The sequence below is a fragment of the Rhinatrema bivittatum genome, chromosome 8, assembly GCF_901001135.1.
Source record: "Rhinatrema bivittatum chromosome 8, aRhiBiv1.1, whole genome shotgun sequence".
Taxonomy (NCBI): Eukaryota; Metazoa; Chordata; class Amphibia; order Gymnophiona; family Rhinatrematidae; genus Rhinatrema; species Rhinatrema bivittatum.
In genome coordinates, this window is record NC_042622.1 from 273416652 (window position 1) to 273439901 (window position 23250).

Here is a 23250-nt window from a genome sequence, read left to right on the forward strand (position 1 = left end):
GTTTTATTTGTATTGTATTGTTTTACATTTTATTTGTATTGTTTTACATTTTATTTGTATTCTTTTTCTAATCAGAGTCAGTGGAAGGGTATTAGGCATTCTACGTTTTATTTGTATTCTTTTTCTAATCAGGGTCAGTGGAAGGGTATTAGGCATTCTACGTTTTATTTGTATTGTATTGTTTTACATTTTATTTGTATTCTTTTTCTAATCAGGGTCAGTGGAATGGTATTAGGCATACTACATTTTATTTGTATTCTTTTTCTAATCAGGGTCAGTGGAATGGTATTAGGCATTCTATATATCCAGCTAACTCTAACTTATCCGTGTATATTCAGCAGCGCAGGCTAGCCAGATCTGTGTATCCAGCTCAGTATTTACCCCTCAGTCTTTTGAAATAAAAATATCACATCAGCATGTATATTATATTTACATGCACTGCTATGGTGCCAACCAGAAAACCCTGTATAAAAGCCAAAAAGACCCTTGGAACCCATATGATATTAGGACTATTGTAATGAATGTTGGGTGTGGGCTTAGTCCTCAGAAAGCCACGAGCAAGCTAAATTACAATATAATAAACCTCCCATTCCAAAACAGCACTAACTGCCAGCACTCAGTTACCACCCTATGAAAAGGTGACCCTGCAAACATTACACCAGGTCCTAAAACACCAATATACCTCCTATTAGGAAAAGAGAACAAACCAAATTTCTATAGATCCCTACACAGAAATGACACATTTGCAGAATACTTAACCTCAATCACACATGCAGAACATAGATAGACCCTCACCAAATACAGAATACCACAATATGAAAAGGTGACCCTGCAAACATTATACCAGGCCCTAAAACACCAATATAAGGAAAATAGAACAAACCAAACTTCTATAGATCCCTACACAGAAATGACACATTAGCAGAATACTTAACCTCAATCACACATGCAGAACATAGATAGACCCTCACCAAATACAGAATACCACAATATGAAAAGGTGACCCTGCAAACATTATACCAGGCCCTAAAACACCAATATAAGGAAAATAGAACAAACCAAACTTCTATAGATCCCTACATAGAAATGACACATTAGCAGAATACTTAACCTCAATCACACATGCAGAACATAGATAGACCCTCACCAAATACAGAATACCACCCTATGAAAAGGTGACTCTGCAAATATTATACCAAGCCCTAAAACACCAACATACCTCCTATAAGGAAAATAGAACAAACCAAACTTCTACAGAACCCTTCACTGAAATGACACACTAGCAGAATACTTAATCTCAATCACAAATGCAGAACAGACACAAACCCTCGCCAAATACAGAATAAAGTGACCATAAAGTATAAATGGAAAAGCACACACACAAACTGAACTGGAAACCACAACAAGCCAGACTCAGTATATAGTGCACTTATGGAAAAACTAAAGCATCATCCTTCCTTAGAGAATATCAAACAATAAAATCAAGAATATAAAGCATCAATCATAATAGTGAAACTATACAAATAGAAAGAATTAATATTTCAAAACAGCAAACAGATTAATATCCAGTAAGTAAAAGGTCATATTTTTTTTAATTTCCCAAACACCAATAAAATATTTCAAAACAGCACACACATCAAACACCTGATTAATTAAAATCAATAAGGGTTAAAAAAAAAAAATCACTCACTCTCCATACCTGGGAACTTTTGACTTCTGGTCAACCTGAGATTGTCATAGAGAAGTGGGAGGCGAAGGGAGGTGCACAAACTTTCTCCTACCTCATATATATATATATATATACACTCTCATATATATATATATATACACATTCATCCTCATGCTCACACGGACACACACAAACACTCTTTCAAAACTCACACACACATATAAGCTGGCTGGCTCCCTCTCTCTCAAGCTCACACACACACACTGGCTCACTCTCTCTCTTCCAAACTCACACACATACGCTGGCTCCACTCCCTCTCTTCCACACACACATACGCTGGCTCCACTCCCTCTCTTCCACACACACATACGCTGGCTCCATTCCCTCTCCTCCATGCACTCACAGGCTGGCTCCGTTCCCTCTCCTTCATACATGCTAGTTCCACTCTCTCTCCTCCACACACACTGACTCCACTCCCTCTCCTTTACTCACACACACATACATACATACATGCTGCCTCCACTCCTCCTCCACCACACAATCACATGCACGCAGGCTCTGGCTCCAGCTCCAGTCCCTCTACCTAAGTTAGGTCATGGGCCTCCTCCACCTCCTAGCACCCCCGGCGGCGACAGGCCTCCTCCATCTCTGCTACCGTACAGCTTTTTCTTCTTTGGGTGGGATGGGATCCCCTGCCCCCTTGGCACCCAGGGGCCTTGGACCCTTGACCCCCCCCCTCACTACGCCACTTCTGTCTGGCTTTCCTTGACAGGGGTGGGTGGGCAGTCGGGGAGGAGATTTTGGAAGTTTAATGATAGTTTACTAGATGACCAAGATGTTTGTGGTAAACTGAGTACTGAGCTGTGGAAATATTTACTGGATAAAGATAATGGTAAAGCAGTTACTCTCTGGAATTGCTTAAAGGCAGTAAACTAGGTGACAGATAATAGCAAGAGCTGAGTATGTGAAAAGACAGAGAAATCAAAATAGGCTTAGTTTGTTGCAAAGGATAAGCAAATTGGAATTACAGCATAAGCGGCAGGTTTCCTCGTATACTGCATCCAAACTAGAAGCACTGAGGGCTGTACTACAAAAATGGATATGGGAGATAATATTTTTCAACTTGATAAAGTACATCAAGAATATTTTGAAGGGGGTAATAAAGCTAGCCGGGTTTTTGCTACAAAATGAAATGAATAATCCGTGCAAAACCAGATTTTAAAGATCAAAAATAGATTGGGGAAAAATGGTATTTGTGCTCGGTTTTCCCGGTTCCATCAAGAACCAAACTCTAAACAGTTAGGCATTGAGAATGAAGATATAGTTGGTTATTTGGATGGCATCTCTCTCCCACGGAAGTCTGACGAACATCAGAGGAAGTTAAATAAAGAGATAACAGCTTTTGAGGTGGAACGGGTGGATCAAGGAACTCAAAAAAGGGAAAGTAGCAGGAACAGATTGATGTTCAGCTGGCTTTTATCAGTTGATGCATCAGGTGATTGCCCCACATATGGCTGCTATATTATTGCTGGACAATATTATAGCTGAAGTTTCCAACAGAGTCAGAACAACACTGTTGGCAAAGCTGGGCCGGGATATGATGTTACAAATCCATATCCCTTATCAATTTGGATCTAAAAGGGTTTGCAAAAATCTTAGCGAAAAGGCTGGGATATGTAGCTCTAGATTTGATTCATCCAGATCAAACAGGGATTGTCCCAGGGAGGCTGGCGCCAGGTAATGTACGGAGGGTAATAAATTTAGTATGGTGGGCTCACTACAGGCATATCCCTTTGATACTGTTAAAGGTGGATGCCGAAAAGGCATTTGATATGGTTCACTGGGATTATTTGTTTGCTGTGCTGGAAAAGCTGTGGCTGGGAGGAAAGTTTTCTAGGTGGATTAGAAAATGATATACTAAACCCAGTGGGGTAGATTTTAAGAGGCGCGCGAACAGCCTACTTTTGCTTGCGCATCAGACTCAAGCAAAAGTACGCTGGATTTTAGTAGATACGCGCGGAGCCGCGCGTATCCACTAAAATCCTGGATCGGCGCGCGCAAGGCTATCGATTTTGTATAGCCTGCGCGCGCCGAGCCGCGCTGCCTCCCCCCGTTCCCTCCAAGGCCGCTCCGAAATCGGAGCGGCCTCGGAGGGAACTTTCCTTTGCCCTCCCCTCACCTTACCCTCCCTTCCCCTACCTAACCCACCCACCCGGCCCTGTCTACACCCCCCCCTTACCGTTGTCGGGGGATTTACGCCTCCCGGAGGGAGACGTAAATCCCCGCGCGCCAGCGGGCCTGCTGCGCGCCGGGCCGCGACCTGGGGGCGGGTACGGAGGGCGCGGCCACGCCCCCCGGGCCATAGCCACGCCCCGTACCCGCCCCCAAAACGCGGCCGACACGCCCCCGCAACGCGCGCGCTCCGGCCCCGCCCCCCCCGACACGCCCCCGACACGCCCCCCTCCGAGAACCCCGGGACGTACGCGAGTCCCGGGGCTCTGCGCGCGCCGGGAGGCCTATGTAAAATAGGCTTCCCGGCGCGCAGGGCCCTGCTCGCGTAAATCCGCCCGGTTTTGGGCGGATTTACGCGAGCAGGGCTCTGAAAATCCGCCCCAGTGCCTATATCAAAATAAATGGGCGATATTCACAAGCCTTCCTGATAGAAAGGTGAACTCAACAGGGATGTCCCTTATCCCCACTACTTTTCGCACTATATTTAGAACCCTTGGCTGCAAAATTTAGAGATTTGGTGGATATCCAAGGGGTGAAGGTGGGGGATAAGGATAATAAATTATCTATGTTTGCAGATGATGATGCCTCGTTTGCGATTGCAGATCCTGAGAAATCTCTTCCTCCATTGATGGTGGAATTGGAGAGGTTTAGCAAAGTTTCGGGTTATAAGGTGAATACTAAAAAAAAAAATCAGAATTACTGAATACTTCTCTTTCAGACCTTCAAGAGATACATATTAAGAATAGTTTCCCATTTAAGCCAGTTAAGCATGCAGTGAAATAACTTGGGAGTGAAAATTGGTTCTCAAACAGAGGATTTGTTTAGGCTGAATTACCAGATTTGTAGAAGAAGACAGATTCAGATCTACAAAGTTGGGGGAGAGGGGATTTAGCCTGGCTAGCTGGAACAGCTCCTATAAAAACGAACACTTTGCCCAACGTATGCTATACCCGTGCCTGTTCCTGAGGGGTGCCTTGCCTTATGGCAATGTAAATTATTCCACTTTATATGGAAAAGGAAGCCTTCTAGGGCAGCAAGGAATGCAATTTTTCTAACTCAAGAAAGAGGGGGTTTAGGAGTACCGTGATTGTAGTGGTACTTTGTAGTTAGGGCTATTCTAAATTGGCATAAAGGAAGAGGTTGTAAAAGGCGGGTCTGTATTGAACAGGATTTGTTAAATGATATCACTCTAGATAGATGTGATGGTACGGTTACCCAAACAAGCGAGATTCCTACCCTCTACAGTGCTTGCGGTAATAACCTTAACATTAGAATTGTGGAATAAATGGAAGGTGACTTTAATAGGTGACAGGAGATTTTATTTCAGGACATCCTTTCTTTATAATAAGGAATTCACAGGTTTCACAACATCTGCTTCCAAACGCTCTTGGTTGGAGCAGTTGTGGGATGGGAAACAGATAGTGGAATATGATAAATTGAAGCAGGCTTTTATACTTTCAGATGTGGATTATTATTTTTACCTTCAAGTCAGTCACTACATGAGACATAGTGGGGTGTTAGAGGCCTTGAAACAAGGGGAAATCTCAGGATATTGTGAGCATGCTAATAGGGTGACACATGACATATCTAAAATAAATAACATGTTAAATGGAGAAGAAAAACAGCCTCAATCCCATATTTTTGGCATGGGAATGTGATTTGAGAGATCTTTTAGGAGCTAAGATGTGAGATTTGTTTTTCCATTGTACAAAAAGGAGCTCCAAAACGGCTCTTGTTGTTGAAAACAGTTATAAATTATTATAATCGCTAGTACTTAACCCCTTCACGTTTGCATAATTTGTATCCAGAGATGGGAAATCAATGCTGGAGACTATGTGGGTTGAGTGGCACTTTCATGGATATATGGTGGGAATGCTCAAAAACTGTGGGATTTTGGGATAAAATACGTCATTTGATGTACGATTATTGTGGGAGAAAAGATATCTAAGGAACCAAAATTCTTTTTATTGAATACTCGGAATTTTGAGTGTGATAAGTCGGAGTTATTCCTTTTACACGCCATTCTAGCAGCTACGTGCGAGGAGGCATATTACTAGAGGAGGGTTTTATTACCCTCACTGAAAAGAATATACAAAACTTTGAAAAAGTTTAATATATGAGTAAATTAACTCTGCTAAGAAATAAACAAATAACATTTTGAAATGTATTGGAGGCTGTATGAAAATCGGAAACTGAAGCCCGGATTTTAAAAGCCGCGCGTACATTTACAGGGGTCACGTGCATGGCCGGGCCCTGCTTGCACCGCGCACGTTTTCCAAAGGGGCCCGGCCACGCACGTAACCCCCGGTACGCGCAGAAGTGCCAGGCCAGATAAAAGGGGCGGGCCAGGTCAGTGCCATTAGCTGCTGCCCGGGGAAGCACGCTCCAGCAGCCGGCGGCCCCCGGAGCTTACGTCTTCTCCGGAGGAGCAGTAAGTACGAAAATAAAAAATTTGGAGATAGCTAAGAGTAGGATTAGGGGGCGGGGAGGAGAGGGGAAGAGGGAGGGTTAGGGAAGTTCCCTCCCAGTCCGCTTCTTTATTGGAGTAGACTGGGAAGGAACTGGGAAAAACGCAAATGGCGTCACCGCGCATAATTTGAAAAATTCCCCCCCCCTCCCCACGTACTGAAGAGGCCACCCGCCCGCACGGATCTTAAAATCCAGTGTGCATAGGAATCCTATTTTATAACATGTGTGCGCTGCCGCGCGCATGTTATAAAAAAGCTGCGTCCGTGTGCGCACGCCGGGAACCGCGCGCAATGGACGCGCATGCTCACGTTTTCAAATCTACCCTCAAGAGTACAAGATTGTCAGCCTACTTTTGCTTGAAATATTATTTGATTGTTGTGTATTGGGTTACCAGTGCGCTGGCCGTCACTGGAGAAGGGGAGGGCTGGGGTGGGTGGATATGGAGGCGTGTATAAAAATTCACTAGAATAAAACTTGCATTAGAAATAATTGGATAGGTTGTCTTAGTGAGATACATAATATGATGTTCTGGGATTGTATTCATGCTGTATGTTATGTGTTTAAATTGATATTGTTGTTGACCAGTTACTTAGTGGTCTTATGTTGTTTTTTTGTAACTGAAACTTGGAACAATAAAAATTACTAATTATAAAAAAAAAAAAATTCATCCTGCTTATGGCCTGACATTTTTCTTCAACAAACACACAGGGATATTTTCATTGATAAATCTGGAACAAAACTTTGATAGATACTTTTGTCCCGAGTCTAAGGTTTTTGAGTATAGTTATTTTACCGTGGATTTATTCCATTGGCATCTGTGGACTTGTAATTTATGCTTTTCTTGAGAAATGAGAATAAGTCCATGAATGTAATCACTCTTATGACATGAAGCCATCTGGTTGCCTCAGGGTATCTCCATATTCCAGGGAACTCTGGCCATGTTCACTTTGCCATAAAATTAGGAGCTATATTCCTGGTTATCATATGCTGATTGGCTCGTGGTAGAATCAGTATTTTATTGTTTTTACTAGTTTTCTCTGAAGAGGGGAGGGGCAGGGATGGGAGAAAGGCAATTAAACAGCTATACAAAGAGTAACAGATAAATCTATCTACAGAGCACAACCCATTAACTGAAGGGATGTAACTGAGGCAATCAGGCCAATAGAAATCCCAGCATAGGGCTGTTGGTCCTTCTCTACCACAAGCTTCTTTACATCCAACAGAAAGTTTCTTGTCCAAAGTAAACCATGTGCAATACAGGCTCCAGGAGCCCAGTGGCTTCTAAGACAAATTCATTGGCTCCCAAATAATTATTGATTCTTTTTTTTTTTTTAATGAAAAGTTATCCCTTACAGAATCCACATTTCCATAAACTGAAAGCCATGTTGGAGATTTGGGGTGGGAGGATTAGAAATCAGGTCCCTCTAGAGCAATGTTTCCCAAATGGTGTGCTGTGGCTGACCTGCAGGGATGCAGCGAGAAGAGCCGGATATCAAAACTTGAGCCGCTAGCAGTCTTCATGGTTTCTTTACATCCTGCCTGTAGAATGTCCTCCTGCCAGCAGAGGGGGTCAGAGAGCAGTGCCTATCTGCTCCTGCTGCTTTCCTGTTAGCTCTCGTTTGCTGGACATGCTGGCCTCGGGCTGTTATCATTGCAGAGGCAAGCTGACAGAGGAGGAAGAAACAGCACACGGTAAGTGCTGCTCAGACTTCTGCCAGCTCTGGGGAAGAGGAGGGGGGAATATGAATGTGCCACACAGTGTCGGGGGGGGGGGGGGGGGAAGAGGGAAGGTAATGATATACCAGAGGGGGAGAGGGAAGGGAAGAAGGTGATGATGCCTGGGGAGAGGGAAGATTAAGGTGATGATGGTGCCAGAGGGGTGGAGGGAGAAGGAGGAGAAAGTGAGGTCAATAGCAGGGACTGGAGGGAGAAGATGGTGATGATACCAGTGGGTGAAGGGAAAGAGTTTGGGTAGCAAGAAGGAAAGAAGGTGATGATGTCAGGAGAGAAGGAAGAGAAGGTGGTGATGATGATAGTGTCAGAAGGTTGAAGGGGAGAGAGAGAGAGAGAGAGAAAAAAAAGTTGGTGATGATGCCATCTAGAGTGAGAAGGATAGTGGAATGGTCAGAGATACTGAAGAAGGGAAAGAAACAAAAAAGAGAGAGGAGAGCAGAGAAATGTGCATAATCTCTCCCTTTACTTCTTCCATCAGGCCCTCAACCAAAAAAATTTCACCCATCTATGTTCCTCCCACAGAGAGGACAGATACCACAGTGTCATCTTGTGGTTGGAGGAGCAATATTCAGCTAGTACTTAGTTGGCTATTAGATGTACTCCTGGGGGAATTCTGCACATAAAAACTTAAAATTCTGCAAACTTCTGCATACTTTATATTGGTCAAAATAACACAATATACATGACAGTCTAAGTAATTAATTTAAAACGTAATACAGTTGACACATGTAGGTCATGTAATGCTGTGAAGGGGGCAGGACATGTTTCTGACCGGCTCCCTTCGGGCCTACCCCCCCATCCGCCTCTGACCTGCTGCTAGCTGCTCCATCCATGGCTGCTTTGTCTGCCCCGTAGCAGCGTTGAAGATGTACCCGCTCTATCTGGGTCTTAAGCGAGGTTATGTTGAGCCGGGTCCTAAAAAAGGATAAAGAGAAATCCCGACCCACACCTTCCAAGATGGCCGACAGAAAGATTGTTGGGGCTGCTCAGCCGGTCGCTACAGAGGTATTGATCACCGTGGTCACAGGGGCGGTCGAAAAGGCTATCGACCTTAAGCTGGATGGGAAGTTTGGGAAAATATCTGCAAAACTAGATGTTTTATCCAGCTTATTTATTTATTTATTTATTTATACATCTTTATATACCGACTTTCAAATACATGTCAAGCCGGTTTACAATTATAGAAATTGCAGTAGCAAATTCAAACTAGTAATAATTGTTATAAAAAAACTTATCTAAGTTTACATTCTTTCAGTAATAAAATAAAATTATATTTAAAATTTAAACAATAAAACACTATTACAAACTAATAAGTATAAAATAATTCTAAAATAAATAAATGAGGCTATAGACCTCTGTTACTTACAAAGAAGTTAGCCAAACCTCCCAGATCCCTAATCCTCCAACCAATTTAATGGAAAAAACCTCGCTTCCTCACATAACCTGAATAGGTCAATTAATATGACTAAAAGCCTGCTGAAATAGCCAGGTCTTAATCTGCTTCTTAAAATTAAGAAAGTTGTCCTCTAGGCGAATATCGACTGGAAGAGTGTTCCATAACTTAGGACCTGCCAGGGAGAGAGACCTCTCTCTGACTGAGTCCACAGCTAGACGGCTCATGAAGGTGGAACAGCGTGTTTCAGCGCTAGAAGGTGGTAGCCGTTGGTGGGAATTACTGGATGTCGCAATGGCAGAGAGACTAGAAACACTTGAAAATAAGCTGGGGGACCTAGAAAACCACTCAAGTTGCAATAACCTGTGTTTTTTGGGCCTCCCTGAATCGCTGCTGGAAGTCAAGCTGAGTTTCTGGAGAAGTGGCTCCCAGGGGAGCTCCATCTTTCTGAGCCAGTGGGCCCTATCGGAATAGAGAGGGAGCATCGCATGGGCCTCCGGCTGGATCATCAAACCAGACCATGAGTGGTGATGGCCCATTTCTTGGATTTTACTCAGAAAGCGGCGATTTTGCAGGCGATGCATCAGGGCACCCAACCGCGAATGGGGAGATTTTAATTTTTCAGGACTATTCAGTTAAACTTGCGGGGCTTCGGACAGCGTTCACCCATTTCGCCCTGATTTACCGAGCCAAACTTCTGGTCACGCATGCAGTGATTTCTGCAAACAATATCAGGGGACTAATGTTGGTCCAGAGCTGGGTGAACTGGCAACACTGATGATCTGCAGCTGCCCTTATAGTCCTTACTTGGGTGTGGTACCCTTCTTTGGGAGACCGTGAGGGCTTTGACTTACTTGGAGCTGATTGCTCAGATCTATTAAGAACATAAGAACATAAGAAAATGCCATACTGGGTCAGACCAAGGGTCCATCAAGCCCAGCATCCTGTTTCCAACAGTGGCCAATCCAGGCCATAAGAACCTGGCAAGTACCCAAAAACTAAGTCTATTCCATGTAACCATTGCTAACGGCAGTGGCTATTCTCTAAGTGAACTTAATAGCAGGTAATGGACTTCTCCTCCAAGAACTTATCCAATCCTTTTTTAAACACAGCTATACTAACTGCACTAACCACATCCTCTGGCAACAAATTCCAGAGTTTAATTGTGCGTTGAGTAAAAAAGAACTTTCTCCGATTAGTTTTAAATGTGCCCCATGCTAACTTCATGGAGTGCCCCCTAGTCTTTCTACTATCCAAAAGAGTAAATAACCGATTCACATCTACCCGTTCTAGATCTCTCATGATTTTAAACACCTCTATCATATCCCCCCTCAGTCGTCTCTTCTCCAAGCTGAAAAGTCCTAACCTCTTTAGTCTTTCCTCATAGGGGAGTTGTTCCATTCCCCTTATCATTTTGGTCGCCTTCTCTGTACCTTCTCCATCGCAATTATATCTTTTTTGAGATGCGGCGACCAGAATTGTACACAGTATTCAAGGTGCGGTCTCACCATGGAGCGATACAGAGGCATTATGACATTTTCCGTTTTATTCACCATTCCTTTTCTAATAATTCCCAACATTCTGTTTGCTTTTTTGACTGCCGCAGCACACTGAGCTGACGATTTCAATGTGTTATTCACTATGACGCTTAGATCTCTTTCTTGGGTTGTAGCACCTAATATGGAACCCAACATTGTGTAATTATAGCATGGGTTATTTTTCCCTATATGCATCACCTTGCACTTATCCACATTAAATTTCATCTGCCATTTGGATGCCCAATTTTCCAGTCTCACAAGGTCTTCCTGCAATTTATCACAATCTGCTTGTGATTTAACTACTCTGAACAATTTTGTGTCATCAGCAAATTTGATTATCTCACTCGTCGTATTTCTTTCCAGATCATTTATAAATATATTGAAAAGTAAGGGTCCCAATACAGATCCCTGAGGCACTCCACTGTCCACTCCCTTCCACTGAGAAAATTGTCCATTTAATCCTACTCTCTGTTTCCTGTCTTTTAGCCAGTTTGTAATCCACGAAAGGACATCGCCACCTATCCCATGACTTTTTACTTTTCCTAGAAGCCTCTCATGAGGAACTTTGTCAAACGCCTTCTGAAAATCCAAGTATACTATATCTACCGGTTCACCTTTATCCACATGTTTATTAACTCCTTCAAAAAAGTGAAGCAGATTTGTGAGACAAGACTTGCCCTGGGTAAAGCCATGCTGACTTTGTTCCATTAAACCATGTCTTTCTATATGTTCTGTGATTTTGATGTTTAGAATACTTTCCACTATTTTTCCTGGCACTGAAGTCAGGCTAACCGGTCTGTAGTTTCCCGGATTGCCCCTGGAGCCCTTTTTAAATATTGGGGTTACATTTGCTATCCTCCAGTCTTCAGGTACAATGGATGATTTTAATGATAAGTTACAAATTTTTACTAATAGGTCTGAAATTTCATTTTTTAGTTCCTTCAGAACTCTGGGGTGTATACCATCCGGTCCGAGTGATTTACTACTCTTCAGTTTGTCAATCAGGCCTAAAACATCTTCTAGGTTCACTGTGATTTGATTCAGTCCATCTGAATCATTACCCATGAAAACCTTCTCCATTACGGGTACCATGAGGTCTTATTTGAGCTCATGGTTCCTGGACAGTTTAGTTGATTTTTTCTAGTTGCTGCAGCTCGGTATTCCACAAAACTTGGATTCAGATGCTTCTGGACAGTACAATCATTGAGGACTATATTATTCTTAGTCTCGCTGTTCCATTATTTTTCTGATGTTTCCACTCAGGAGACTTTTTTCTGATACGAAATTCAACATTTTTGGATTTTTTTTCCTGATATGCAATATTAGGCTGTGCATTGGGAATGCCAAGGGCCAGCTGTGCAGGGACTTACTGTCCGTAGACTATCCATATTTGCAGTTTCTTCTGTTGGGTTATTCTATGTTGTTGGATTCTATACTATTTCATGACAGTTGACTAATCTTATCCGGGTGTCCAACCCAGGGAGAGGGGGCTGGATGGAGGGAGAGGGCATAGGGATAGTAGGTAATGTAGATGCCCAAGTGATTTAGGCCTGGGCTTAGGGGTTTGGGAAGTGGGTAGAGGGGTATGAGCTTTGGGAGTACTTGTTTTGGGAGCTATTGGGGTTTTGTACTGTGGAGACTAATATGCAGGATACTACTTTTGTGTTTGAACATGATAAGATTCCCAGTTTTAGTATGGGAAGCACTCTAGGCTGAAGGGGTGCACCCTTTGGGTACAGTGTAAGTTCTGCATGTTGCCTCTGTGGTTTCCTAGCACTGCCTAACAAACAAGGTCTACGTATTGTGTCTTGAAATGTTTGTGGGCTGGGTTCACCTATTAAACGGCAAAAAATTATGAGTATGCTGAAGAAGCAACAGGATGATATAGCTCTGCTTCAAGAAATGCACCTTACCGATGTTGAACATAGTAAACTACATGGGCGAAATATATTGGGCTTCTTCAGGTTCTCATAAAGCGGGAGTGGCCATTTTATTGCATAAATTGCTGTCTTTTCAACGCAGAGCTACGATTAGTGATCCTGGAGGTCGCTATTTGATTCTTAAACATAGAAACATAGAAATGACGGCAGAAGGAGACCAAATGGCCCATCTAGTCTGCCCCGCAAATTTTCTCTCTCATACTTATCTGTTTCTCTTAGCTCTTGGTTCTATTTCCCTTCCACCCCCACCTTTAATGTAGAGAGCAGTGATGGAGCTGCAAGTGAAATATCTAGCTTGATTAGTTAGGGGTAGAAGCCGCCGCAATAAGCAATCTGCACCCATGTTTATTTGTTTTACCCAGACTGTTATACAGCCCTTATTGGTTGATTTTCTTCTCCCATGCCGTTGAAGCAGAGAGCTATGCTGGATATGCATCGAAAGTGAAGTATCAGGCACATTTGGTTTGGGGTAGTAACCGCCGTAACAAGCCAGCTACTCCCTGCTTTGCGAGTGCGAACCCTCTTTTCTGGATGTGTGAAGTATCAGTTTTTCTTCTCCCCTGCCGTTGAATCAGAGAACTATGCTGTATATGCATTGAAAGTGAAGTATCAGGCTTATTTGATTTGGGGTAGTAACCGCCGTAACAAGCCAGCTACTCCCCTCTTTGTGAGTGTGAATCCTTTTTTCCACATTTCCTCTTGCTGTTGAAGCTTAGAGCGATTTTGGAGTCACAGTAAGCCTGTGTATGTTTATTTAATAAGGGTATTGACTCCAGGCAGTAGCCGTCATTCTGGCGAGTCACCCACTCTTCATTGGCAGCCTCTTGACTTTATGGATCCACAGTGTTTATCCCATGCCCCTTTGAAGTCCTTCACAGTTCTGGTCTTCACCACATCCTCCGGAAGGGCATTCCAGGCATCCACCACCCTCTCCGTGAAGAAATACTTCCTGACATTGGTTCTGAATCTTCCTCCCTGGAGCTTCAAATCGTGACCCCTGGTTCTGCTTTACAAGTGAAACCAATCACTATTTGTAATGTTTATGCTCTGAAACAGTATGATCCTGTTGCGATGCTGCTCATGGGCCTAGCTGTGAGCAGCCTCGCACCTCGGTGCTGCCATTCTCCCCGACGCCATCCCTTGCGGCCTGGAAGCCGCCGCCTGTCTTCCGCAGCAGTCAGAGCCGCCACCATCCAGCCTTGCGGTCCGGAGATCGCCCCCGTCCTCTCCACGGCCTGGAGGCCACCGCCATCACTACCGCCTTCCATGCGGCCTGGGAGCCGCCGTCATCTTCGCAGCCTGGAGGCCACCTTTGAGCACTGCCTTTCCTGTGGCAGGCGAGCCACCGCCAGCCATCTTCCTCTCGCGGTCTAGAGGCCACCGTCTCTTCGCGGCCTGTAGGCCGCCACCAACATCTTCTTCCGCGGCCATGAGGCCGCCCCGGAGCTCCTCTTCTAGGCGGCCTGGAAGCCGCCATCTTCAGTCCTCTTCACGGCAGGGAGCCGCTGATGTCTGGGCCTGCTCCTTCCTTGCGGCATGGGTGCCGCTCTCCGTGGTCCTACCCTCTTCCTAGGCCTCCTCTCTTCTTTTAAAGGGCCAGTGGTGGGCAGTTCTTCCTGGCTCCACCTGATGACGTTCCTGAGGCGTCTCCCTCTTCAGCCCTATAAAGAGGGCCTTCCTTCAGTCCGTATTCGCCTTCGCAGGAGCTAGTCAGCTCCTGGATTCTCCGTTCCAGCTCTTCCATCCAGGAGTCCTCCGTGAACCTTCCTCGCTTCTTCAAGGCATTCTGTTTCTTCATGGAAATTCCCTTGTCTTCGTCTGTGGTTCCTAATCCTTCATCTTCATCTTCATTCCATGTCCTGGTCTCTCATTGGTTCCTGCGTCCTCTTCTATCCTGTCTTCAAGATGTTCCTATCTTCAGACGCTCCAGTCTCCAGATGTTCCTAGTCCTGATGTCCCCGGTCCAGAAGTACCTGATGTTCCATGCTTCGTGTTCCAGTCATCCCTGATGTCCTCATTTCCAGAGGTTCCTGATGTCCAGATGGCCTGACGCCCTGATGTCCAGAGCGCAAGCCTCTGGAAGACCCTTGTTTTTAATGTTCCAAGTTCCGAGTCCTGATCCTGATGTAACTGCCAGTTCCTAGCTCCTGGTTCAGCTTTGCCTCATCCCAGACCTCGCCTCCAGCCAACCTCCCTGGGAGTAACTCCGTATCAATCCGGTGTCCGTTTCCAGTGACTGGAGTCCTCTTCTGGTTGGATCCTTCCTCGAGCACTGCCCAGATTCCTCCTTCATCCTGAGTCTCCGTGCTGCGCATGACCCGCTCTCTGCGTGATCCATGACCAGCCTCTTCAGGTTGTGTAGGGCGTGCAGTGGGACAGGGTGGTCTGTGACCAGTCCACGTTGGCTGTGTAGGGTGCCCTGAGGGGCAGTGCCTGTCTAAGTCTCCGAGTATAATGAGTCCTTCTCTTCGTCTCGTTCAAGTTCCAAGAGTCTTCGTCTCGTCCGAGTTCCAAGAGTCTTCGTCTCGTCTGAGTCCCAAGTATCCTCGTCTCATCCGAGTCTTCAAGCCTTGTCCAAGTCTCCGAGTTCCTGTCTTGTTCCAAGTTCCAGTACCATCGCCTGCCCTCGACCTCTGTCTGTCCTGTTGCATCTGCCGTTCCCAAGCCGCAGGTCCGAAAGGGCTATCGAGTGGCCGGAGGGCTACCCCAGAGACCACCATTGCATTGCTGGGTCTCTCCCAGTGTGTGCAAATTCGGCAGAGGTCAGGGCTCCGGTGGTCAGCCTGTCCACCCATGCTTAGACAAGCCTTGCCTGCCATGGCACTTCCATGGAGTTCCTCTGCAGTTGCGCTGTGGTCCAAGGGCACACCAATCTCTCAGGAATCGGGACCACTCCCTAGCACTCCTGCAACAGATCCCACATTTTTTCTCTCTCTTTGTCAGTTGTTAGGGGAAGCTTCCTCTGTTTCTCTGGTCCTGGGGATTGATTTTAATGTGGTCAATGATCCCCAACTGGATAAGTCACATCCAGGTCTTGAAACACCAAAGCATCCCCATGTTGTGTAAACAATTGGATTTATTAGATGTCTGGTGGGTTCTCCACCCTACAGACCGGGATTACACCCATGTTTCCCGGGCGCATGCTTCTCAATCTCATCTAGATTATCTTCTGCTTGCGCCAGCTATGTTTTCTCAAAGTGATGGCTGCAGAGACTGGTCCTCTGATGATATCTGATCATACCTTGATTTGGGTGGATTTGCATTGGGGGGACTAGTGGGCAGGGGCAGCGATCTTGGCGTTTTCCAGCATTGTAGCCAAAGATAAACGTTTTCAAGAATCTTTGCAGCAGCGCTGAAATGAGTGTCAGAAGCTAATAAGGAACATGTCATTCTCCTACCATTTTTTGCGAAACAAGTAAAGCAGTGCTCTGGGGTGAGATTATAGCCTATGTAGCCCATAGACATAAGGCTTTGATGCCTGGTTATTAAAACTGGAAAGACAGGTGTGGTGTGACTGGTAGTGCCTGGGGTTCTGAACTAGCTAGGACAAATTATTTCACCTCTCTAGCTGCCTTGAACTCCTTGCTTCATCAGCGCATGGTTGAATCTATGTTTTATTACAAATTTTAACTTTTTCAATATGGTAATAAGACGGGGAAATTGTTAGCCAATTTGGTAATAAATTGGCTAACAAGATTGTGATAAATTGCAGGAAGACCTTGTTAGACTGGAAAATTGGGCATCCAAATGGCAGATGAAATTTAATGTGGATAAGTGCAAGGTGATGCATATAGGGAAAAATAACCCATGCTATAATTACACAATGTTGGGTTCCATATTAGGTGCTACAACCCAAGAAAGAGATCTAGGTGTCATAGTGGATAACACATTGAAATCGTCGGTTCAGCGTGCTGCGGCAGTCAAAAAAGCAAACAGAATGTTGGGAATTATTAGGAAGGGAATGGAGAATAAAACGGAAAATGTCATAATGCCTCTGTCGCTCCTTGGTGAGACTGTACCTTGAATACTGTGTACAATTCTGGTCGCCGCATCTCAAAAAAGATATAGTTGCGATGGAGAAGGTACAGAGAAGGGCTACCAAAATGATAAGGGGAATGGAACAACTCCCCTATGAGGAAAGGCTAAAGAGGTTAGGACTTTTCAGCTTGGAGAAGAGACGACTGAGGGGGGATATGATACAGGTGTTTAAAATCATGAGAGGTCTAGAACGGGTAGATGTGAATCGGTTATTTACTCTTTCGGATAATAGAAAGACTAGGGGGGCACTCCATGAAGTTAGCATGGGGCACATTTAAAACTAATCGCAGAAAGTTCTTTTTTACTCAACGCACAATTAAATTCTGGAATTTGTTGCCAGAGGATGTGGTTAGTGCAGTTAGGGTAGCTGTGTTTAAAAAAGGATTGGATAAGTTCTTGGAGGAGAAGTCCATTACCTGCTATAGGTTCACCTAGAGAATAGTCACTGCCATTAGCAATGGTTACATGGAATAGACTTAGTTTTTGGGTACTTGCCAGGTTCTTGTGGCCTGGATTGGCCACTGTTGGAAACAGGATGCTGGGCTTGATGGACCCTTGGTCTGACCCAGTATGGAATTTTCTTATGTTCTTATGTTCTTAAATTGGAGGCTAAATATATTGTGGCAGTTTGGGATAAATCTCATAAAATTGTTAATTCGCATGAGGAGCTTAGTGGAACCTTTCTTGAATATTTTCAATAGCTTTATGCTCAGCAGCCGGGGGATGTAGCAGCCAGTGTTGCACTCAGGGGTGGACCCTTGTCCTGGGGCAGAGGTGGAACGTCTCCTGAAAGGGAACAGGAGGTAACTGCCCCCAGGGGGCGGAGCACTGGAGAAGACAGAGGCTGTGAAGAGCTTCACCACTGGAAGCCCGAGATCCCCCCGGGAGGAGTCCGTAGGGACCCGGGCTGCTTGGACTTAGGTGGGCCTCGCAGGGTTTCCTAAGAGAGTGAAAGTCCGCTGTGCCCACGGAGACAGGGGGAGCGCGATTGGGTTCAAAGGTGGCTGCTGGTTGGAACAGGGAGAACCAGAACAAAGTTGGTGATGACAAGGCGAGGAACAGAACCAGAATCTGGAGACGAGGTAAGGCAGGCAAAGGTCAATGTACAGAGGTCAGTCCAAGAAGTGGTCAGCAGAGGTCAGGTACTGGAGGTCAGACGAGGTCAAAGGCAGGCTGAAGTCTTGAGGCAGGCGGCAGGCAGGCAGGTCGGGAGCAGGCTGTGGTCAGTACCAGTAAGACAGTCCAAGGGTACTACCTGGGTAGACAGACAGACGAACACAGGAACAAGCAGGACACAGGAATTAGGAAGCCGGAACGAAGCAGGAACAGAACTGGAACAGAAGGATCCTGGAACGAGACTAGGAACAAGTACAAGCACAGAGGCAATCTCAGAACAAACTGACCCGATTGCCAAGGCAAGGAAGCAGAGACAGGAACTTCCTTATATTGGGGAATCAATCAGGGCGCGCCACGGAGCTTGGACCTGCCCTTGGCCCTACATGAGTCCGGGCAGTCCACGCGTGCGTATGGGCATGGCCAACATGGCTGAGGACGCCAAACCTCGACATGAGGCCCGGCGCGCAGAGGAAGGCCTGGTGACCGCTGCCGCGGGATGCCAGGGCCTGGCAGGACTGGCAACTACCGCGAGGGAGGTCGTCCCAGGACCCGCTGTGGAACCATGAAGGTGAGCAGGCCCGTGCGCGGGACGGCCGCGGGCGGGACGCGTAACAGTACTCCCTCTTCTAGGCCTCCCCCTACGCAGCTGTGGTTTCTCAGTGTGCAATCTATGAAAGATCCTCAGAAGATCCTTAAGGATGTTTTGGGAGGGTTCCCACGAATTCTCCTCGGCCCCATGGCCCTCCCAAGCTAAGAGGTATTCCCACTTGCCTCGGTGTTGCCGGACGTCGAGGACCTCTCTTACCTGGAGAGCAGTGTCAGGTTCTGCAGAGATGCGCGGAGCAGGAGGGTCTGTGCGTGAGGGCCAGGAGAGGACCAACGGCTTTAACAATGACACGTGAAACGTGTTGTGTATACCCAACGAACGAGGTAGCTAGAGTTGATAAGAAACAACTCCCACTCTTCGGATCACAGGGAATGGTCCGATGTATTTTGGGCTGGGGACTCTTTTCGTTATCTGGGGATACAGTTTCTGGCCAAAGTTTATGATTTAAACATATTCCCACTCTTAAAGTCTCTAAAGAATAAATTCTTTGAATGGAAAGAGCTACCTCTTTCGTTGAATTTATTTAAAATGCTTATTTGGCCCCAGTGGTTATATATCTTGCAAAACATTCCCTTATTGCTTCAGAAGAGAGATATTAAGCTAGTTTATGCGATGCTGTCTCGATTTGTTTGATGTGGGAAACGGGCGTGGATTTCTATGGCTCATTTGGTGGGACCGTGGCACCACAGAGGGATGGGGGTGTCCCTGATTTAGAGGAATATAATATGGCTCGATACTGAGACGTGAAAGACTGGCTATTTAATTCTTTATACTTTACCCCCCTGGACTTGGAAAAAGAATTAAGCCATCGCATCCTGCATACGTACTCCATGCTCGTATGGCCTGTTTGCCTTCCTCTATTTGTAGTAATTTTATTTTGGTATCTTTGCACAAGGCATGAGCATATCTGTTTTTCTCTCAAAGGGAGGAAAAGGGCATAGTCTCCTTATCGCACGTGGTGGTCTCCAGGGGTGCCATGTTACCTTACCAAGATTTGTCCATGCAATTTGTTCTTCCCCCTAAGACCTTTTTTGCCTACCTTCAACTGCGTCGTTATGTACAATCTTTGCAGAAACCGCATTTTTGTGATGTTCTAATGGCCAGGCTCTAGGAGTTTTTTTTTCAAGTAGATAGACGGGGGGTCAGCTGAGGATTTCTCGTATTCGTAAATCCTTCCTTAGTTTAAAATCTGAGGTTTCAGGTGTAGAGTTACATTTATCTTTATTTATTTTATTTAGAGGTCTTGTATACCTTCGTTCCACGTGAAAGATCACTAGTTACATGCCAAGTGGAAGGCAGCAATATCTTCCTTAGCCGATTCCCCCCTCCTTTATGCCATAAAGCGTGGCTGCATAGGGTGGGCTATTTAAACTCCGGGCTGTGCAGTGTCTAAAGGGGCACTTTTAGACCATTGGTTTCGGGGCCCGTACTGTTGTTCAGACTTTCTGGGGTAAGGTTCAAAGGTTCTTGGTGGGTCAACCAGTGGTTTTTGCTCCTGAGGGTGTTCTTTTTGATGTAGCCTCATCTTTTCAGGTACGGGGGAGGGATAAGCGTCTCTTGATTTGGAAGGCGTGATTGATCGCAAAGAAGGCCCTTCTGTAGCACTGGCGTGAGCAAGGCCCTCCAAGCTTCTGGCTGTGAAGGAATAAATCACATGTGCTTTGGCAAATGGAAAACCAGAGCACCACAAGTTCCTTTAAATGTAAATGTATGTTTATTAGTACTTGGCATCCTTGTTTACAAAGATTATCCCCTAGGGCTAGAAGTGAGCTAATCCATTATCCCTGAATGTGTTGGTTTTGCCTGAAAAGAATCTTATCCTGCTGCTTTGCTTTCTTCTGTTCTATTCAGCAGAAGGGTGGGGGGTTTCCCAGGGAGGGGGTTCCTGTATAAAATTGTATACTTGAACACATGACCGTACACTGGTCCTTGTTTGACAGGCTTCAGAGTCACCTATGTTTAATGTTTGTGATGTTTTTACTTTCAATATGCAGTTTTGTATGAGAGGTCTTGAACGAGTAGATGTGACTCGGTTATTTACACTTTCGAATAATAGAAGGACTAGGGGGCATTCCATGAAGTTAGCAAGTAGCACATTTAAGACTAATCGGAGAAAATTCTTTTTCACTCAATGCACAACAAAGCTCTGGAATTTGTTGCCAGAGGATGTGGTTAGTGCAGTTAGTGTAGCTGGGTTCAAAAAAGGTTTGGATAAGTTCTTGGAGGAGAAGTCCATTAATGGCTATTAATCAAGTTTACTTAGGGAATAGCCACTGCTATTAATTGCATCAGTAGCATGGGATCTTCTTAGTGTTTGGGTAATTGCCAGGTTCTTGTGGCCTGGTTTTTGGCCTCTGTTGGAAACAGGATGCTGGGCTTGATGGACCCTTGGTCTGTCCCAGCATGGCAATTTCTTATGTTCTTATGTATAAAATGTAATACAGAAAAAAGGTATTACTTAAAGATGCAGAGTTTTAAATATTTTGAGCAGAATTTCCCTAGAAGTTCACTGTAAGAGTGTCCCTTCCACTCACGCTCCCTACTCCCCTGGCCACTTTGCCCTCTCAGGCCCCAACTCCTCCACCGGCCACTATCTTTCCCCTCCCCTTCTAGGCTCAACCCATTCCACTCTGTCTCCACTCTCAGAGTTTGACCCCTCTCTCAGTACTGCCCCTCACACAGGCTCCCTCTGGCCTTCTCTGTCTCACACACACACACACAGGCTCTCTCTCTCTCTTGTGCACACACCCACACAGGTTCCCTTTCTCTCTCACGCATAAACCCTCATACAGTCTATCTATGTCACTCTCTCACACACCTCTACAAACAGGCTCCCTCTCTCTCTCTCTCTCACACACACACACACATCCCTTCACACAGGCTCTATTTCTTACACACACACATCCCTTCACACAGGCTCTATTTCTTACACATACACACCCTCACACAGGCTCTCTCTCTCTGGGGCACATACACACCCCCTAATACAGGCTCCCTCTCTCTCTTGTGCACACACCCACACAGGTTCCCTTTCTCTCTCACGCATAAACCCTCACACAGTCTATCCATGTCACTCTCTCAACACCTCTACACAAAGGCTCCCTCTCTCTCTCTCACACACACACACACACATCCCTTCACACAGGCTCTCTTTCTTACACATACACACCCTCACACAGGCTCCCTCTCTCACAAACAAGCAACCTCACATACACACAATCTATTTTTCATACACACCAGCTCCCAATCTCTCACACACTAAAACACTCCTTCGCAATCACCTCATATAGGCTCCCTCTCTGTGGCACCCCACATACAAAACACCCTCACACATGCTCTCTCTCTCAACCCCCAGGCTCGCAGTCTTACACACACACACACACACCCTCTATACACAAACTCACTCTCACTGGGATTGCGAGCAGGACGGCCTCTGTTCATAGCACGCTGGGGCCTGCTCCTTCTTTGCTGTGAGCGGGACGGCCTTCACTCGTGGCACGCTGGGGCCTGCTTCATCTTCGCGTGAGTGGGACAGGCTCTGCTTGCGGCACACCAGGGCCTGCTTGATCTTTGCCAAAATATGCACAGAAAATGGAATTTCTACAACAGCTGTGCAGGAGGGGAATTCTGTGCTCCGCAGTAGCACCAAATTCCCCCAGGACTATAGGTGGTTCCATTAGAATAGTACACTGCTCGCTCCCTTTTCCTCTCCCCACACAATCCCCTTTCATGGGGTATCTTTGAGAGCTACTCCAGCAGCACTTCATGCCTAAGGAGCAGGAACATGATCCAAGGTAGGGAGGGAGGTCAATCCCAAGTCACCCACCTAACACTGCAGAACATTCCTCAATGTGATATTATCATCTCACAAAGGGATTTATGCTCATGATTAGTGGGAATGTTATATACTTACTGTGTTGTAAAACTCTGCCACATGGTCTGAGTATTTGTAGTTCTCTTCACACCAGTCAACCTCTGAACTCTGGTAGGCAAACATACTCCCCATCTTCTGAACGACTGCAAAGGAAGAGAAACATCCCTTATTATGACTGCACAAAAGCTACAGAAAAGGGAGAAAATCTACAGCCATTTATTCAAATGCATGCACACACATGCCCACGCCTGCATATTTTATTTATTTAAGATTTGTATATACTGCTTTTGACACTTTAAAGTGTACATCAAAGTGGATTACATTCAGGAGCTGTGGGTATTTCCCTATCCCCACAGCGCTTACAACCTAATTTTGTACCTGAGGCAACGGAGGTTAAAGAGACTTGCCCAAGGTTACAAGGAGCAACAGTGGGATTTGAACCCTGGTTTCCTTGGGTTGTAGCCCCCTGCTCTAACCACAAGGCTCAAATAAATGTGCACACATATACTTTTCAGGCTCAGATAATGCACATATAAACTACATGCACCCAGATCTTCATGTGCAACTCTCAGACATGCTTAGATACTCACCTGTATAAACATATATATATATATACACATATACACACACACACACACAA

At 45.5% G+C, this 23250-nt stretch overlaps 1 protein-coding gene across 2 annotated transcripts in view; it reads right to left on the reverse strand.

Annotated features, from left to right (window-relative positions):
* The window catches only part of ACER1 (alkaline ceramidase 1), a 99289-nt gene that overhangs the window by 63507 nt on the left and 12532 nt on the right, over window positions 1-23250 (reverse strand). For both annotated transcript variants that reach the window (XM_029610925.1, XM_029610923.1), the window contains exon 3: window positions 22650-22753. In XM_029610925.1, coding sequence (XP_029466785.1) covers window positions 22650-22753 — 104 coding nt within the window. The remainder of the gene's footprint in view (window positions 1-22649; window positions 22754-23250) is intronic.